Genomic DNA, 19,879 nt, shown 5'->3' with positions numbered 1-19,879 from the left:
AGTAGCTGACTGACTGGAAAGAGAAAAAACAGGATAAAGTTTCTCTGCTTTGGAGGTTTAAAAAGAGAAGACAGTTCCATTATGACTGGGCCCATTGTGGAATGGAAAAAGGACAAGAGTTCCAGGTTTTATTGGAGTAGAGTCATGAATCTACTCCAATAACATAGCAGGACATTGAGGGGAAATGGTCCCAGGAGTGGCTGGCGAAGCTGAATACTAAAAATTGTTTCTTGAGAATGAATGAAATCACCAAGGGAAAGAGAAGAGAGAAGTCCAAAGGACTGGAGATGTGGGGGATGAGAGGAAGTCAGCCAATGGACCTGATGGTTAGTTGGAAGACCCAAGAGAGAGGGATCCCCTGAAAGTCAAAGAAGGAAAGTGAATGCTTCAAGTTGGTAGGTGTGAACAACTGTTTCAAATGCTGCTGATGGTTGGAATGAGATAACTGAGAATTAAGCACAGATTTTGCAATACAGAGATCACTGGACTTTGCCAAGAGCAGTTTCAGTGGAGAGGTGAAGGCAAAAGCCTGATTAAAGGAAATTCAAGAATGAATTGGTGGAGGGAATGAGGATACAGTTAGTTTAAATGGCTCTTTTGAGGAGTTTTGGGAGAAAGTAGAGAAATAGGGTGGTAGCAGGAGAGAGATACATTGTCAGGAAGTTTTTGTTTGTTTGTTTGTTTGTTTCTTTTTGTTTTTATAAATAAATTTTTATTTTAATGGGGTGACATCAATAAATCAGGCTACATATATTCAAAGAAAACATGTCCAGGTTATCTTGTCATTCAATTCTGTTGCATACCCATCACCCAAAGTCAGATTGTCCTCCGTCACCTTCTATCTAGTTTTCTTTGTGCCCCTCCCCCACTCCCTGCCTGTCTCCCTCCTTCCCTCCCCCGTCCCCTGTAACCACCACACTCTTGTCCATGTCTCTTAGTCTCGTTTTTATGTCCCACCAATGTATGAAATCCTGCAGTTCTTGTTTTTTTCTGATTTACTTATTTCACTCCATATAATGTTATCAAGATCCCAGCATTTTGTTGTAAGTGATCCGATGTCATTATTTCTTATGGCTGAGTAGTATACCATGGTGTATATGTGCCACATCTTCTTTATCCAGTCCTCTGTATATTTTTTTTACAGTGATTAAAAGCCTTTAAGCAAACTCTTGGCCAATACAGCAAGAATCCATAAAAGAGTAGTGTCCTTAACATGTTCACCAAGTCCAAGTTGGCCCCATCACCATGCCAAATCCCTGAAAAATGCAACCCAACCTCAGTTCAGTCTGTTAGGAGCTGTCACAGGGAGCAGGAGTCCAGGAAAGTTCCCCACAGGAAAAGTCCGCATGGCACTGGAATTGTTGTCACCATTCTATACTTTGCAGCTCATGTCCAAGTCCCAATGACCGCTGCTTCTAGCTGGTAATGATTCAGGTAGACTGGAAAAAGCCATTTGCAGCATGCATGGATATGGAGCTTCTGTTTTCCTCTGCCTGGAGAGTTGAGACCAGGTTGCTTTTCCCTGGAGCTCTGTGACTGTGGCATGGTAAAGAGAACCTTGGGATATAGTAAGCTGGGTGGCAAAGGTAAATTCATAATACAAGTTGGCAAAAGGAGGAAAGAGAGCTCTAAATTAGGAGTAGGTCCCAGCCTGAAATATGAGTGGGGCATTGAGGTAGGAGGGATAAAGGAAACACTATATATTAAGCAAAGCAGCAGAAAATAGGACTATCAACACCCACAACAGAGATCTTTGAGGGAAGAATAAAAAATCTGACTATTCAGGCAAAACATAGTTAAGTGGCCCTTGTGCAAATGAGATCAGTTTACCTGCTTCTTGGAAGAAATACCCTAGGCTCGTCCACAGTGTTGTAGATGGGGCCGACGGCCCTGGGCACCTTCAGCCTTCAGTGGCAAACCCCAGCATTCTGGGCAAGGTTAGGTCATAGGTGGCTGGAGCAGGGCTGGAAGAGACTGAACCCTCCCTTAGAGGAGCGAGGGGGAAGCCCACCTTCTAGTGTCCCTGTTTCCTCACAGCAGAGGCGTGTAAGCCTGGCAGGCTTTAGCTCAATGACCTTCCTTTCCACTATTGAAGCAGGACTTAGATGGCATCCTATGAGACCCCTTTGGGGCATTGGAGCCTTTAAGGGTGTATCCTAAAAGCTGGTAGTTCCCCTGATCTCTATTGGGCTTTTTTGCCTCTAGGTATCTTAAAAGCCATTCTCAGAAGATCTCGCTGAGGGGTTTGAGGATCCCCATCTGCATATATAAATCTTTTCCATATATCTGGAGCACTCTCGCTTTTCCGCTTCTTCAGTGTTCCTTGGTTGAAGAGTCCTCTTAGTTTCGGTGACCAACTTTTTTACAATGAAAAGAAGGACAAAAATAAATTGAAGAAAATAATATTGCAAATAAAAGAAACATTTTATTTATTGCAATAATAATACACTATAATATGATAAATGCATAATAAAAACATTTTTATATTTTATATAATTATACTTACATGCCTATTAATTTTTAATAATTATAAGAAAAAATACTCATTTAGATATTATCTAAATGAGTACTTTTCTACTGAATGAATATTTTTTGTCAATGTATCATCTTGTTAAGATATATTGGAAATATCTGAACAAGAAATATCCTTCATATTGAATTTTACAGCAAGTGCTGCAGCTAGAGGATCAACATTCAATTTCAATTTCTCACTTGTCCAAAAATCATTAGCAATTGAAAAAATTCCTGCATTAGTTCCAGGGCAGCACAATGTAAATTGAACAAGAATAAATAAATTTTCACATAGAATATGTTCATTTTTGAAATGACTATTTCCACCCATCTTTTATCAATTTCCACGTGTTCATTTTCCCATTGTATTAGTTTTTCAGAATTTCAATATACATTCAGTCTTCTAATTTTTTCAAAGAGATAATTGTCTATTTTGATGTCTGGCATTTCTTTAGATAAAAACTCAAGACAGGATTCAATATCTGTCCAATATATTTGCGATGAAGTAAAAAAACACCATTGAAAACTGTTATTTTCCATGATGTTTGTTTCAGACCATTCTTTGATATATTGAAAACATGTCTGGTAAAAATTCTGCTCTTCTTTGATAAACTTTTCTGTTATGACCAGATTTGATTCCTCTAAGACTAAAAATTTTCTTTTTATAATTAAAGGAAGAAATTTTTCTTCAAAATGAGATTTATATTGAAGGATAAAGTCATTCAAAATAAGACTAACTTCCGTAGCTGAATGTGTTCACCTTCAATCTTTTGAATCATTTTGTGAAACATAGATGCTTGATTATGTATAAAATACATTAATATCTCATATATTTTATTATTAAAAAACAATTTCAGGACTTTAGGACATTTATCTAAACTTAATAAATATGAACGGAGAGGCTCAAATAATTGTAGGACATGCTCTATAGCAGGTGTTAGAGCACGCCATCTAACTTTTGAATATCCTAAAAGTTTTTTATATTCAACATTTGCTTCTTCACAAAATTGTTTTAAAGTAGCAACACAAACAGTAAAATGACTAAAATGTAAATAAATTATAGTTATTATTGCTTCTAAATTAATTGGCATGGCACATGATGCTGTGTTGATTGCATCTGATAAAATATGTGCATTACAACCTATTCTTAGTATTTTCTTTTGGAGTAACTCTTGTAATTTTACATACATGTTATTCACCCTTTTGCCCACCAAAATTTGTATTTGTATTATCAGCCATTAGTGCAACCACTTTGGATTTCAAATTGTTTTCATTTATTACTCTGTATAGACGGTTTGACAAGATTTCAAAAGTTTTGCCCTCAATGGATTCTAAATTTGAAAATTTTACTTGAATGCCCTTGGTAATGTTAAAATGTCTTACTATTATTGGATACAATTCAACTTCATTATGATTTTTGCATCAGATAAAATCGTTACAAATGCTGCAGTTTCCAAGTCCTCTGTAAGTATTTTGTCACAGTAATTTTTAAATACTGATTTCAAAATAGCCTTGCATTTTGTCCTGGCACATGAAAATTTTGCATTGTGAAACTTTTTCAATAATTTAATTGTACAATCCATACTACAGAAACTTTGATTGTGAATTATGGTATGAAATGCAAATGTTCCCTCCATTGCAGCCAACTGTTTTTCACTTCAGAATAATTTGAAGTTTTAAAATAACTTGTTACTTGCCTGACCAGGCAGTGGTGCAGTGGATAGAGCATCGGACTGGGATGCCGAGGACCCAGGTTCAAGACCCCAAGCTCGTCAGCTTGAGCACGGGTTCATCTGGTTTGAGCAAAAGCTCACCAGCTTGGACCCAAGGTCATTGGCTCAAGCAAGGGGTTACTTGGTCTGCTGAAGGCCCAGGGTCAAGGCACATATGGGAAAGCAATCAATGAACAACTAAGATGTCGCAATACACAACGAAAAACTAATGATTGATGCTTCTCATTTCTCCAGTCCTGTCTGTCTGACCCTGTCTATCCCTCTCTGTCTCTGTAAAAAAAAAAAAAAAAAAAAAAAAAATTGTTAAAATAACTTGTTACTTTACAACTGGAAGCTGATGCATCTAATGATTGCTTATGTTTGTTGGTGGTCAAGTGTTTTGTTATTGCTGCTCTGCCCCCAACTGCAATACAAAATTCTCCACTGTAAATATTGCAGAAAACAATCGTATCTTTCTTTGATATGAGGAATGGAAATTCCTTTTTCAATTTATCATTGAAATAGCATTTTCTCTTTTTTTTATTTTTCCATCCCTTAAATTTAAAATTTAATTTTAATTTTAAATTTAAAATTAAAAATAAAATATAGAGCCACACGAATGATGCAAGCACATTAGGAACTGAAAATGTTACATAATGGTAGGCAAATTTTCTGGAAGCTAAATTAACAAAACTAAATATCAAACAAAACCACTAATTTGGAGTAATATTTGGGTATATTTATCATTTTTTAAAATTAAAAACATGTTTTATTCAACTATTTAATTCAAATGCGTTATTAATATATATGGTTTGAAGTTAGAGTTTCACTTCAAAACTCAAATTTTGGGAAAATACTTGTAAATACAATTATATGTATTTGGAAATTATTAAATAGATAATGAATTAAGAAAACATGAATTGTGCTTACCTGTCTATGATTGAATATTCACTGAGAAAGAACTAATCATGAGTCTACAATGACATATGTGCCATGTCGTGTTTCAGTAAGAAGTACACAAAGCCATTTGCGCACTTCGTATATTGCGCACTCTCCCAAAGGTCTCCCGTACACAGCGTATGCGTCTCATAATCATGTCTCACCACACTGTACTGATCATTGACGAACCGTCATTGGCAAATACAAATATGTCACATCACACACAATGGATCAACTCTGCATTGATAGAATACGGACATTTACAGATTAGTCTTCTAATATCAAAAAGGAGGACATGTAAGAGGACACTTTTTTTTTTTTTACAGGGACAGAGAGTCAGAGAGAGGGATAGATAGGGACAGAGAGACTGGAACAGAGAGAGATGAAAAGCATCAATCATCAGTTTTTTGTTGCGACACCTTAGTTGTTCATCGATTGCTTTCTCATACGCGCCTTGACTGCGGGCCTTCAGCAGACCGAGTAACCCCTTGCTCAAGCCAGCAACCTTGGGCCCAAGCTGATGAGCTTTTGCTCAAGCCAGATGAGCCCGCGCTTAAGCTGGCCACCTCGGGGTCTCGAACCTGGGTCCTCCGCACTCCAGTCCGACGCTCTATCCACTGCACCACCGCCTGGTCAGGCAAGAGGACCCTTTTTGAGGGAAGAGGGAACTTACAAAAGAAAGATTGTCCTCCCTAAAGGAGAACGATTGATTACCTTATGCGGAAGCATATTTGAAGAACTAAAGGCATGTAATAAATGTAATTTGATTTTACAAACATCTATTAAGCATTTTGTGATACAGAAATTAATAAGGCATGATTGGCACCCTCAATCTAGTGAAATATAAAGTCTCAAGTAATTGTTTTATAAGGAAGGTGTGTTGAGTGATAACCCCTCCTTTAGATTAGTACTATTGAGGGAGTCCCTCTAATTATCCTTTTAAAAAAATCAATACACCAAGCTTTCCTTTCAGTTATAGTTATATCAGAGTTTACATTAAAAGGCCAGAGTAACTGTTTCAGGGGATAAGTCTGTCTTAGGCAATGCCATGCATCTAGACTTTTGCCCTGCTCACACCCTGTACAATCAAAGAAATGCAAGTCGGCTTCTGAGTTCAATAGACTAGCTCTGATTATAGACATAACTGCCAACTATAACAGCTACAATAAGAGCAGCTAGACACTCTGGAATATTTCCAATGAAATGTCATTTTTCCAAATAAATGACAATAGCCAGTCCAAATTAAACAGTTTGTTCACTGACGTGTTAACTGAGTTGAAATTTCAGTTCTTTTATCTGGCTGTGGTGATTTGGGAAATCATTTAAACATTGAACGTGTGTCTTTGTTTAAAAGCTGCTATATAAGCAACCAGATTAGTTTGATAGGAACAGCTAATAATATTAGTTGTGAAGCATTTTACCAAAACTCACTCAGGTCAGAAATCACTGCACACTATAAAGCTGTGGTGCATTTTACTAAAATCTACTATAGCCAACAGAAGTGCAGTTACAAGAAATTACCGCGAATTACTAAAAGGGAGCGTGCCGTTCCAGGTCTTGGTGCCAAAGTCTCTCAGGGCACCTCCCCAGCACACATCTCTAGTTATTTCAGCCTTCGTTCTAGAAGGGTACAGGATTGCAGTCCCCTTCTAGTGAGGTGAAAGCCCGGGGAAACCGTATGAAGAAGCGACTTGAGACCCCTAATGGGGAGGGTGCCACCGCTCGGACAGCAGGACAGAGGGAGTGTGGAAGAGGTTGCCCACAGCAGCATGCACGCCTCACCCTCAAGAGTCAGGGATCTTCAAACTCCCAAGACTAGGGGACCAGAACCATGGAGAAGGTGTGTGTGCAGGGGGCGGGGGGTCCCACATGGGGACTCCGAGAAGGGACAGAGATGGACCCAGCGCGGGGGCCGTGTCCCGTTCTGGGGTCGGCGCCAGAGGAGGGGAGGTCCGCGAGCCCCGGCCGGGCCCAGGCGCAGCGGGCAGCCCAAGCGGGAGAGGAGGGGCGAGGCGCTCGCCGGCCCCTCTCCCGCGTGCGCTCCTCTCCCTTCCCCTCCCCGGGCCGCCGGCACGCGAACGCATCCCAGCCCGCGGCCAGGCCGCTGCAAGGGGAGGCGCCAAGCCGCCGCGGCGCCGGTCCCCGACCGTGCAGTAACGGCGACGCAGGAGGCGGAGCGGATGCGGTGGGGCCTGCGCTGAGGTAGGGAGTAGAAAAGGGCACGGCACGGCAAGTCGCGGGGGAGGGGGCCGCGGGGACGCAGTGGGCCAATGTCAGATACCCCCGGGCGGGCCACCTCTCCCGCCCCTACTGCCCGAGCTCCAGGACGGTGCCGCCGCTGAGAAGCCGCCCCTGTTCACAGCCTCGTCCGCACCGTGGGCCCAGGCGGCTGTTCACGAGGGCAACCGTGCTGGCGGGGCCTAGGCACGGGCCTCTGGGACTACAGCGCCCCGAGGCCTAGGGCCGAGGCTTCGCTGCGCGTGCGCAAAGCGGCTGGCCCGGGCTGGGCGCGCGGCTCTGGGACTGTACACCCACCCAGGCTGCGGGCCGTGCCGTCGCCGCGCATGCGCCAGGCGGCTGGCGGAAGTGGCGCGCCCAGTCTGGGTTTGTGTTTGGCGTCGTCCCAGTGGTGTCGCCTGTTGGGAGACTTCCCTGCCCTGGGCCATCCTGTCTGGGAAGGGCTACCTGAGCTTCAGGGAGAAGTGTGCCTTGGAGTTCCTCTTTCCCTTCCCACTCGCCGCCCCGCCTAGGCCACCGATGTTTTCCTGTCTGTCGCTTCGACCCTGAGCTCCAGTCGGTCAATCTATTCACCTACCTACCGCCCCAACAAGCTCACTAACTTACGACTTTTGGTCCTGATTTCGAGGGACCGCGCAGAAAGTTTGACCAAGCTAGGAGAAGCTGTTCTGAAACTGCTGTGGAAAGGATGGGGAGAAATCGCTAGAGCTTTATTTTAAGTCAGAAGATAAATGTTTGGCTCAGACCCGGAAATGGAGATTTTCAGATGCTGTTACTTTTCCAACTGCTCCGCCTTGGCGGAGGAAGAACTTGCTTCAGTTGGAACGCGAGTTCGGAATGAACTTTCTGCTTTTGTTCTTTGGGGAATTACATAAAACGTTGGACAGTTCTAGTCCAAGACTGGAATAGAATGCATGTCCTAGGGCTGCCTGGTACCTCGCTTGGCGACTTAATCTCTGGCAGAGCTGAATGAGTAGTCGACTTCAGAACAGTGCTGAGCGAAGCTCTTTCCCCTAGACTGGGAAGGGACAGCCACTGACGTTTATTGAGCCTCCTGGCTTTGCACCCTTCTAGTACTACATTTCTGCATGGCTTTATACCTTCCTGGGCGGTGGTACTTACCCTGCTCTATTTGACATTTAACACTATCTGACATGTTTTTGTATGTGTATGAAACGTCTCCTCCATAATCAGATCTCAGTAGGTATTAACTATAAAATTGAAATGGAAATCTAGAAATGTACTGAATTCTCAACCTGGATTCATTCATTCATTCAGCAAATGTTAAGTGAGTGACTGTTTTGTATCAGATCCTGACTAGGTGTTTAGGATATGTTGGTGAACAAAATCAACAAAGATCCCTTCTGGAGCTTACATTCTAGCAAAGAATGATTAACAGTAAACATTTCATTATTAAACGTTAAAAAATTGTGTAAGTGCTATGAAAAAAGAGCAGAGAAAAGAAACTGGGAGCACACGTCTGGGTTGCAATTTTAAACAGCATGATAACTGTGGGTCTGAAGGGATAAATCAAAGGTGATATTTATGAGAGAACTGGTTTTTAGAATTAAATGTTATTCTGGGGGAAAAGGATCCTTGCCATTGCCTACTATGTATTTCAGGGGGGCATGTAGTATGACCACTGTGGCAAATGTAATCTTTTATAATAGATATGTAAAACACAATATTTTTCCAGATTGAGTTTAAGTTATTCAGGGTTTTGAGGTTTAACTCAGCACATCAAATTAAGAGACTGGGATCTTAAATGGAAGAGACTAGTCAAAGGAATACTACAGATGTGTTGAGAAAAAATGTGTATTTCCTTTACATTTTGCTGCACTTTGCTATTGCTTCTTAATGCCTCTCTGAGTGTGTAGGACTTGTGAAAGTTTCTAAGAGTGCTCATTGCTTTTCTTTGTTAGAATCTGTGTTGAAGATTCACCTGATATGATGTCATACTTTAAGGTATTAAATTACTGCTCTCGGAGATTTCTGAATGAACCGGACAGGCCTAACCAAATTTCAGTCCATAATTAGAGGATGCTTCGAGAATGAGGCTGATGAAGAGAAACAATTTTAGAAAAGCAAAGTGTGTTTCCCTTCAGGTACTTAAGTACATTACAAACACTGTGTTTAAATATCAAAAACTATTCATCTAAACCTGTAAATGTAGGGTACCCATGGGATTTGCTCATGCCTTTAGGAGTTTGTCATATTTAATTTTGGTTTTATCACTTGGCAAAACTGAAGTTAGAATGCTCCTAAGGTACCACTACTGTCGAGATTTACTGGAGTTGAATTACTATAAATCAAAATTGACTAGGCAAGAGCAAGTTGAAACCAACAATGGAATTATCATGGTAATAGAGTGACATCTAGGACTCCTGTTCAAGGCTGAAAATAGAGGGCTACATGTGGATATTTACTTCAAAGGAAGTAGCTTACTCGATGAAAGGGATATGCATAGTGTCCCTCGATGGAAAGCTGATGTGATTCTTCTTGTTTTCATTATCCAGAAGGAACTTGTGTCTAGTTCACTTGGTGATCCCATCTTAACAATGTGAAAGTCTCCATTAAATTTAAGGCATAGTAGGCTTTTGCAGCATTGATCTGACATCAGAGCGTCATACAATCTTTCGTGTGCCTTCAGTTTTGCTAATCTAACCCGAGCTCATATCAATTATGTATATCTCCCCATGGAAGGTAATTTGAGCTTCAAAGTAACAGTAGGTAAATAGTATGTGAGTAGATCATAAATTGTAACCACATTTAGTATGTTCTGCATTATGTTGGATGTATATATGCTACTGAACAAAATAAATCCCAAGTGGAAATGTGCCAGTGTCAAGAGGACCTGCCTGTTGAATGAATATGTTGTGGGGCAGAGAGCTTTGCAATTAGTATTCTGCTTAATAGGAATGTTGGGATTTTTTTTTTTTTTTTTTTTTTGCTATTAGATCTTTAAGGACTTAAACATCAAATGTGTTTACAGATGTCTCAAGAACCATTTCATTTTAGCTAATCTTAATCTAAACATGTTTGTGTAGTTTATGTTGATTATTTTTCATATTTGAAAGTGATGCATTTTCTGTGTGTGGTTCAGATTACTACTGAGAAACTCAGTAATCTCTTCAAACCTAATACAGTTTTGCTTTGGACTGAAGATCTATTTTATCATGCTTGGTGAAAATTGAAAACTTTTAAAATGATTAATATAGAAACTATGTTTCTGTGTTGTACAAGTCAGTTTGCTGTTTATCATAAACATGACAATATCATTTTCTTAAAGATTGTGGTTGTGCTTTAGTTTTAGTTGTGCTTTGAGTTTTTTAGTTTTTTCCATCCTTTTGTAATTGTCCCACTTTAGTTAGAAGTTGTGTAGGTATTTTACTGTAATTTGTCATTGACTTATGACATCTCATTCAAGTGGAGGTAAATTATAGCTATTATTCTTTTTTGCAAGTAACAGTTGGGGTCATGTTTTATTATTTTGCATTTTATATTTATATTATTTATAACTTATAGGTGACAAATATTTAATGACTCAGCTAAGCACTTAAGTAGGAACCATTTTTACCCCACTGACATTTACTTGGGCTGGAGCCATTAACACACCGATGCTGTAAACTTGTGCTGGTGTCCTAAAAGATGGAGGTTTTCTTTAATGTCGTGTTCCTTTGGTTATAAAAGCATCATCAACTGGGTTGCCCAGAAGGAGAATTTGTTAAAAGCTTTGAATTCTAGGCCCTGGCCAGTTGGCTCAGCGGTAGAGTGTCAGCCTGGCGTGTGAAAGTCCCGGGTTCAGTTTCTGGCAAGGGCACACAGGAGAAGTGCCCATCTGCTTCTCCACTCTTCCCCCTTTCCTTACCTCCTCCTGCAGCCAAAGCATTGGAGCAAAGTTGGCCTGGGCACTGAGGATGACTTCAGAGCCTCTGCTTCAGGCTCTAGAATGGCTCTGGTTCCAACGGATCAACTGCCCAGATGGACTGAGCATCGCCCCCTAGTGGGCATGCCGGGTTGATCCCAGTCAGGCACATGCGGAGTCTGTCTCTGCCTCCCTGCTTCTCACTTCAGAAAAATACCAAAAAAAAAAAAGCTTTGAATTCTGTATTGCTAGAAACTTGTATATATTATGTTTCTCAAGCTTAGCGTTAGGGTTGACCTCTTGTTATTAAGTTGAATTACCAATACATAACACTGGGCTTTCTCTGTAGAAGTTACTAATTTGATCCACATTATTTCTGTTTTTTTCTTTTATGCATTTGCTTTCAGTTCAATGCCTACTGCAGGCACTAAATCAATATTTGCTGATGAATTAGACAAGTGAGTATGTTCTATGATCAGCTTAATTCATTATTTAGGTCAAAAGTATTGCCAAGTAATAATGACATGTTATCATACTAGACACTGAGTAACACTGATTACCAACAATAATATATAGAGACTGCCTATTATATGCTTTGTACAGGGAAGTGAATTATTTGACCTATTCTTTGATAGGATTCAGAATGTATATATTTATAATGTTTAGTCACTGAAAGATGGTCTTCTTGTCCACTGGTATTTAACTGTGTAGTTATTAAGAATGTAGGGAAAACTCTCACAATACAGTCTGTAAAAATAAGTTATCTGTCATAAACAGGGATAATTTAGAAATAAATAATTGAACTATACATATTTAGGAAAACAGGAAATGTCATGTAAAAGATTATCTTAGTTGCTATATATTTGGTTTTGAAAGTTAATCTTGCCAAAACTTGAAATATTGACCCTTGGGTGTCTATTGACCCTCTTAAAGGAAGAGATCAGTGTCAGGAGCTTCTGCTTAGAAAAGGTACTTATTCTACCATTTTACTTTCTACTGCAAAGCAAATATCAGTACAGTGATTCTTTAATAACATAGTTTTTAAATTATATTTAAACAAAATGAGGAAATGCGTTTAAGAAACTATTTTGCAAAGTACAAGGCACTTTTTTTGTTGTTATTCATTTTAGAGAGGAGAGGGAGAGACAGAGGGAGAGAGAGGAGAGGAGGAGCTGGAAGTATCAACTCCCATATGTGCCTTGACCAGGCAAGCTCAGGGTTTCAAACCGGCAACCTCAGCATTTCTAGGTCAATGCTTTATCCACTGCGCCACCACAGGTCAGGCCAAGGCACTTTTTTATATGAATAATTAACTATATACATGAGCTAAGTCATATATCCCAAAACTCATGTAAGGAAAAAAAAAACACAATAAATTTTTTATTTTACAGATGGAAAAAGAAATTGTGATTATGAGTTGTCATTATCAAACCTGTATTGAATTTCCGTGTCCATGGTAAAGGCAATATTAAAATAGTGGCATTCTGATTCTAAGAAATTGTCTTCCTCAACATTGGGTTATCTTCCTATTTTCAGATGATTAATTTAAGCTTAACATCTTGAAAACTGTCTTGTCAGATGGAAAAAACAAATCGCACCAATTCACTGATAGAATTACATGGCAAATTTTGTCTCTGGCATTACCTCCATTAAAGTGTCTCTATGAAAAAATACCCATCAAAGTCCTGCCATTTGTACATCACTATATCCGTAACCCATTAATATACTATTATCTTCTGCATATTTTTAAACTTTATCAAATATGTATCATTCTGTACCCTTGTGATTTTGGTCAAAATTGTATCGGAGATTTATCTATGTTAATTCTAGCTAATTTATTTAATCACTGAATGTTATGCACAGCCCACAGTTTATAACTTGCTATTCCTAGTTTTGTTTGTTCTTTATTATTTTTTTGCTTTGTTTTTGCAAAAATTTATATATATGCTGTAGAATTTATGTAGACCATTGTTTCCCAAACTACAGGCATCACTTATTAATGATCTTGAAATTATTTTAGTGGGCTGAGACAAGCATTAAAAAAAAATGAAATAGATAAAGATATAAAGTAGGGCAGAATAGAGTAGATTAAAATATAAAAAATAGAAAAGAAGATATCACTAAGCATCTCATGTAGTTAGATTTTGTGAAACTTTTAAGTACATATAAGTATTAAAAAGATCTGGAGACAATATTTGTTGAATTGCTTTCTAAAGTTCTATCAGTTTACATTCTTTCCAGCAATACAGGTGTCTTGCATCCTCACCAACACTAGGTATTTTCCCTCTCTAATTTTGCAGATCTTATGTGTGAGAACTATCTCATTGTGATTGCATTTCCACAGTAAAATCCATGAGGAATTTGAGTATCTTTTCATATGTTTATTCATTTCTTCTCTGAATTGCCCGTATCCTTTGCCCATTTCTAAATTGAATGTTTGTTTTTTTCTTACTGACTTTTAGTCATTCTTTATATATTCTGCATACTAACCTTTGGCAACTATCAGTTATATGTGTTGAAAATATCTTTTCCCATTTCTTGGCATATTTTTCCCTTTGTTTATTTTGTCTTTTATTATGCCAAAAAATTTAAGCTTTAAAGTAGTAAAATTTATCAGTCTTTTCTTTGTAGTTTATACTGTTGAGTCTTATTTAAGGAATCTTTCCCTGCCCTGAGGTCATGAAGATACTTTCTATACTTTGTAACAAAAGTTTGAAAGTTTTGCATTTTCTATGTTGATATACTACAGATTAAACTTTTTTAGTATGATTTTTTCATGTTACATTGTCCAGATTGTTGAAGGTTCCTCCCAAAACTTATAAAGTATATCTAAAAGTTTTATTTTACATTATTAATTTTTTTATAATTGAATACTTCTACTGACTTTATAATAATAGAGCTGAAAAAAATTTTAAACTGTGTTTTCTCAGGTAAATAATGACTTTATTAAACTTGTAAGATGGTATATTCTTTTCCTCTGTTTTTTCTATATGTTTATATCACATTGGAATTTTTTTAAAGCCATTTTTCACAATGCTAGAGAATTCATTTTTTTCCACAGTAATTAATCTTGAATCATTTTTAAATCATTAGATACAATATTGGGGATTCTGACCAACAAAAATGAAATTATGTTAATTAACCCTATTGAATATTTATTTGAATATAATAGTAATTTTCATATGCCATCTGTGCAATTATCTCTTAACCTGATTAGTCAGATAAACAGAATGGCTCATTTTTCACCATTCTAATTCTTAAAGAATTACTATTCTTCACTTTTCTAAAAGACTAAAAAAAAAAGCTATTTATTTTCCTTCTTAAAAGTCCAGAATATGCAGTGATTAAAAAAATATCTGTATAGGCCTTGGCCGGTTGGCTCAGCGGTAGAGCGTCGGCCTGGCATAAGGGGGACCCGGGTTTGATTCCCGGCCAGGGCACATGGGAGAAGCGCCCATTTGCTTCTCCACCCCCCCTGCCCCCCCCCCCATCCTTCCTCTCTGTCTCTCTCTTCCCCTCCCGCAGCCAAGGCTCCATTGGAGCAAAGATGGCCCGGGCACTGGGGATGGCTCCTTGGCCTCTGCCCCAGGCGCTAGAGTGGCTCTGGTAGAGGCAGAGCGAAGCCCCGGAGGGGCAGAGCATCGCCCCCTGGTGGGCAGAGCGTTGCCCCTGGTGGGCGTGCCGGGTGGATCCCAGTCGGGCGCATGCGGGAGTCTGTCTGTCTCTCCCCGTTTCCAGCTTCAGAAAAATACAAAAAAAAAAAAGAAAAAAAAAATCTGTATATTTGATGTCAAGTGATATCCAGGATATATTGTTCAGTGAAAAACAAACAATAAATTGCAAAAGGAAATATAAATTAAACTGTTTTTTGTATAAACTGTTTCTTGTATTGAGAAATAAAACATATACATATGTCTCCTCTTCTTATTTTTGCAAAAAGAAACAGGAAGAATAAGCCAGCAACCAGGAATAGTGGGTACCTACAATGGTAGAGGGGTGAGGTGGAAAAGAAAAAGAACCCAGGGTGCTGTTCAGTGATCTTAGCATACTGGCAAGGTTTCTCTTCTGTTGGAACTAAGGGGCTCTAAAGCACAACGAGGGCATCCCATGTCTTCTTCTGTCCCTTTTCTTGACTCCCTTCTTTTTGCCTTTGAATTCTCTTTCATTCTTATACGCCTTTTTCTTCTCTTTCTCTTTATTCTCATCCTTCTTCTCTCTTTATTTTTATTTAGTAAAGTTGGGGCAGATATGGAAAAGGTACTTTCAGTTAGGATGAGGCAAAAACAGAAGAATTCCCAATACAGTTAGTATCCAACATACAAAAAGCTGTATTCAAAGGGTACTTTCAATGAAAACATTACATTCTCCTCTGAGCCGTGCACTTATGGTGGTCATAGCAATGGAAGAGTCATGGTTCCCTCTCTTAAATCACTTGCAAATTGATAGAGAAGATTATATAGGAGTAACTGTCACATAAAATTATCTTTCTGCATTGGCAACTAGATCTAATTTTATAAATTTATAAGTGAGAAAAGTCCAAGTAATCCTTTTAAAAACAAGCATATTTTTTGCAAACATTAAAAGTAATGATTTGTATTAATTGCCATGGTTTGAATCATTATTATTCTGAATATATTATTATTCCTTACATTCTGAGAGACATTTTTATAGCTGAGGAAAATAAAATTTTAACAGTATCCTCAAGGGCATACAAAACATTAAGAAATGCCTTTAAGCCCTGGCCGGTTGGCTCAGCGGTAGAGCGTCGGCCTAGCGTGTGGAGGACCCGGGTTCGATTCCCGGCCAGGGCACACAGGAGAAGCGCCCATTTGCTTCTCCACCCCTCCACCGCGCTTTCCTCTCTGTCTCTCTCTTCCCCTCCCGCAGCCAAGGCTCCATTGGAGCAAAGATGGCCCGGGCGCTGGGCATGGCTCTGTGGCCTCTGCCCCAGGCGCTAGAGTGGCTCTGGTCGCAACATGGCGACGCCCAGGATGGGCAGAGCGTCGCCCCTGGTGGGCGTGCCGGGTGGATCCCGGTCGGGCGCATGCGGGAGTCTGTCTGACTGTCTCTCCCTGTTTCCAGCTTCAGAAAAATGAAAAAAAAAAAAAAAAAAAAAAAAAGAAATGCCTTTAAGATTTTACCTTATTTTGATTATTGTTTTTATCTACTATAAGGCTCTAACTACATGTAGGAGACATCAGATAAAATGTTCTCATGTTAGCTATTGAAATATGGATTATATTTGAATAAATAGAATCCAACTTAAATCAGAAATATCAACATTATTAAGTATGATTTCTTCTATTGCTTTTTATCTTTAGTGATGAGATAGTTGACTGTGTAATGATGGAACCACAGTCCAAACATATTGCATATCTTCTGATAGGGCTGCTTATGCTGTTGCTTCTGTGTAGTAGAAAATAGTTATTGTGGAGATGGTTAATTAAGGCAGGAAAATTCAGTGCTGTTGCTACGACATGATGGCTGTTTTCAAATTTTTGTTAAAGTTTGGGAAATCAAAGCCACATTCATTCATTTACCCTTTCATCCTTTCATTCATTACTCCTTCCCCTACCCCCAGCTTAGTAAATCATATTTCTCAGTGGGGCTGAGAATTGATGTCTACTTTTTATAGTGATTTGGAATTTGCTAACCCCGGGGATAACTTGACCAAGGTCTAAAATTTATTTTTCTTTATCTACAGGAAGTCAACTCTAAAATGAAAATTTTCTACTTATTTCCTTTCAGATTTAAGAATTTATATTTATCCTGGGATTACTTTTTCAAACCTCAGGAGGGGATTCCCATAAGAAACCACATAGTATCAATAGTTCCAGAACAGTTAAAACACCTTCTGAATATTATAGCTTTTAACCCCCATACCTAATACTTAATCGTTTTATTGTTTCTTCACCATATTTGAGCTTAGCTTATTTTCTCTCTTAATTAAAAGTAATTTACCTGCCTATTTTCAGTCAACATATGAGATGCTGATTTTTCCACATACTTTTTTTTCTCAGGGACTGCACAGGACCGAGTCTATATGGAAGAAGAACTTCCCCTTTTATATGAACAAAGTGGCAACGTTAAGGTTAGAAAAAAATCATGCCCTTGGAGCATGTATTTTGTGTCATGTGAAACACTTCATCAAACATTTATTAGTCATCTGATGGGAAGATCAGTGAGATAGTATCTACCTTTGAGGGGCTCACAATGTAGTGACTAAGATGCCCACAGATAATTTTGTGGTAAATGGAATGTAATCGGTAAAGGAGCAAGCAGGAAACTATGGACATTGTCTAAGGAGTAGAGAAAGGGTTCCCAAAGATGGTGATGTTTGAGCTGCTCAAGGAGTACAGGCCATACCTATGTTCGCAGATAATGCTGTCCTGCAGAACTCAAACTCTGGAATGTTTACTCATTTCCCAAGATTTAAAAAAGTATGAAATACCTAATCTTAGATGACAAGTTCTTAATTCAACATAAATATTTTTTTATTTCTTTTCCATCATATCTGAACATTATAGTCAACCAGCTTGAGTCCAATCAGTGTTCAATTGATGTTAAAAGTATTGCATCTTTCAGCATGCACATTGATTTCCCCTACTGTTAATTTTATTAAGTTTAGAAAATATCTGTCCTTCACTGTTAACAGCTTAATATTAACTGCCACTATTAACTTTTCTGTTTCCTCTCTTTTCAAATAAAATATTGTCAAAATACAGTGAACAATGTAGATCAGGGATAGTCAACCTTTTTATACCTACCGCCCACTTTTGTATCTCTGTTAGTAGTAAAATTTTCTAACAGCCCACCGGTTCCACAGTAATGGTGATTTATAAAGTAAGAAAGAAACTTTACTTTATAAAATTTATAAAGCAGAGTTACAACAAGTTAAAACATATAATAATAATTACTTACCAGGTACTTTATGTCGGATTTTCGCTAAGTTTGGCAGAATAAATCTTTATAAAACAACTTACTATAGTTAAATCTATCTTTTTATTTATACTTCGGTTGCTCTGCTACCGCCCACCATGAAAGCTGGAACGCCCACTAGTGGGCGGTAGGGACCAGGTTGCCTACCACTGATGTAGATAATTACATAAAGCCAGCATAGTTTCAGATGCTTCTGAAACTGATCCATAGTGCTGACTCAAAGTGCTTGACTGTGAGCCCTTGTAGGAAAGTCCAAAAATAGCTTACAAAAGTAGTATTTAGGAGCTGAGAGTCTTACAAAATGTTAATAGATGAATTCCTAATTTTTTTCTGGAGACAGGTTTAAAAAATAAAAGAATGGACTCAAAGAATTTGCAATGAAATTCCTTTATTATATACAAAGTTATATTGCCAAGAAATCTTCAAAGGGCAAGGTATTAGCTGGTTTTCTTAAAATTTAAAATTTCTTAAAATTTTTGTGTGCAAGTCCAACATGTAATTTTAATTCTTTTCCACGTGCTGTATTTTAAATTGAATTATGATCCCGGCCCGGATAGCTCGGTTAGTTAGAGCATTATTTATCCCAAAGCACAGAGGTCCGGGTGTGATCCCCAGTCAGGACACATAAAGGAACAGATCATGATTCTGTCTCTTGCCCATTTTTTCCCTTCCTCTTCCTCTAAAAGCAATAAATAAAAAAAATTTAAATATTTGAAGCATCTTTAAAAAAAAATAAATTGAATTATGACAACTTAATAATTGTAGTTAAGTGAAGTATTATAATCCACTTGGTTTTCATTTTGATGGAAAAACAATTATACAGGTAGCACACACTCAGGGGAATAATAAAATACATTTTGGTTTCTAACTTTATGGAGCTCTATTTTCTTAAATATATTTTCCTTGAGCTAATATTAGATTTTTGCTACTTTACATTTCCCAAACAGTGTGACTGGATGTGAACAAAGCAGTAAAGGAGAGCTGGCTTGGAACTAATTCCTGCCTTTGGGCGTATTCTGCGCAGGAAGGAGGCTCACCTGGGCCAGACAAGGACTGCGACACCAGAGACTTGGTCTTAATGGTGTACACTGCCAAGCTCTCATTCTTTGGTAGCATGTTTTCCCCACAGATTTTTCTGTTGCCCACTCTTGGCTCTTGTTCAGCCAGTCCCTGACTTGACAGTTGGGCACAATGGTAGTTGGGTGCCTTCTATGGAGATGGCTCCCATCCTACAGGTGGCTACAGCTGATTGAGGCTCTTACAGGGTGTTGTATGTATACTATATATACTTATATGTATATACAATGTATATACACAAGGAATACAGATATACTATATGTATATACCTAGGTATATAATACATATGATATATATATATTTATATGCACTCATGATTATACTGATCAGAAGGATGTATTTTTCTTCTGTGAACAAAGATGCTTCAGTTCCTTGAGACTGCTATTAAATATTTACTTCAAAAAGTGTAAACAGCCCTGGCCGGTTGGCTCAGCGGTAGAGCGTCGGCCTAGCGTGCGGAGGACCCGGGTTCCATTCCCGGCCAGGGCACACAGGAGAAGCGCCCATTTGCTTCTCCATCCCTCCGCCGCGCTTTCCTCTCTGTCTCTCTCTTCCCCTCCCGCAGCCAAGGCTCCATTGGAGCAAAGATGGCCCGGGC

General features: G+C 38.8%; 1 protein-coding gene across 5 annotated transcripts in view; it reads left to right on the top strand.

The window, feature by feature from the left end:
- The first annotated feature begins 6,777 nt into the window (after positions 1-6,777).
- RCBTB2 (RCC1 and BTB domain containing protein 2) overlaps positions 6,778-19,879 on the top strand; it is a 38,514-nt gene continuing 25,412 nt past the window's right edge. Inside the window, exons 1-2 of one of the 5 annotated variants that reach the window (XM_066234689.1) lie at positions 6,778-7,002; positions 17,286-17,356. In XM_066234689.1, coding sequence (XP_066090786.1) covers positions 17,309-17,356 — 48 coding nt within the window. In that variant the 5' untranslated portion in view covers positions 6,778-7,002; positions 17,286-17,308. Of the gene's footprint in view, positions 7,003-7,069; positions 7,365-17,285; positions 17,357-19,879 lie in introns of those variants that run through there. The other 4 variants (XM_066234692.1, XM_066234688.1, XM_066234690.1 and 1 more) reach the window with 4 other exon arrangements.

This window comes from Saccopteryx bilineata, chromosome 6 (assembly GCF_036850765.1).
Source record: "Saccopteryx bilineata isolate mSacBil1 chromosome 6, mSacBil1_pri_phased_curated, whole genome shotgun sequence".
NCBI classification, from domain to species: Eukaryota; Metazoa; Chordata; class Mammalia; order Chiroptera; family Emballonuridae; genus Saccopteryx; species Saccopteryx bilineata.
The sequence above is the reverse complement of the archived record's forward strand: the minus strand, read 5'-3'. Positions and strand labels throughout refer to the sequence as shown.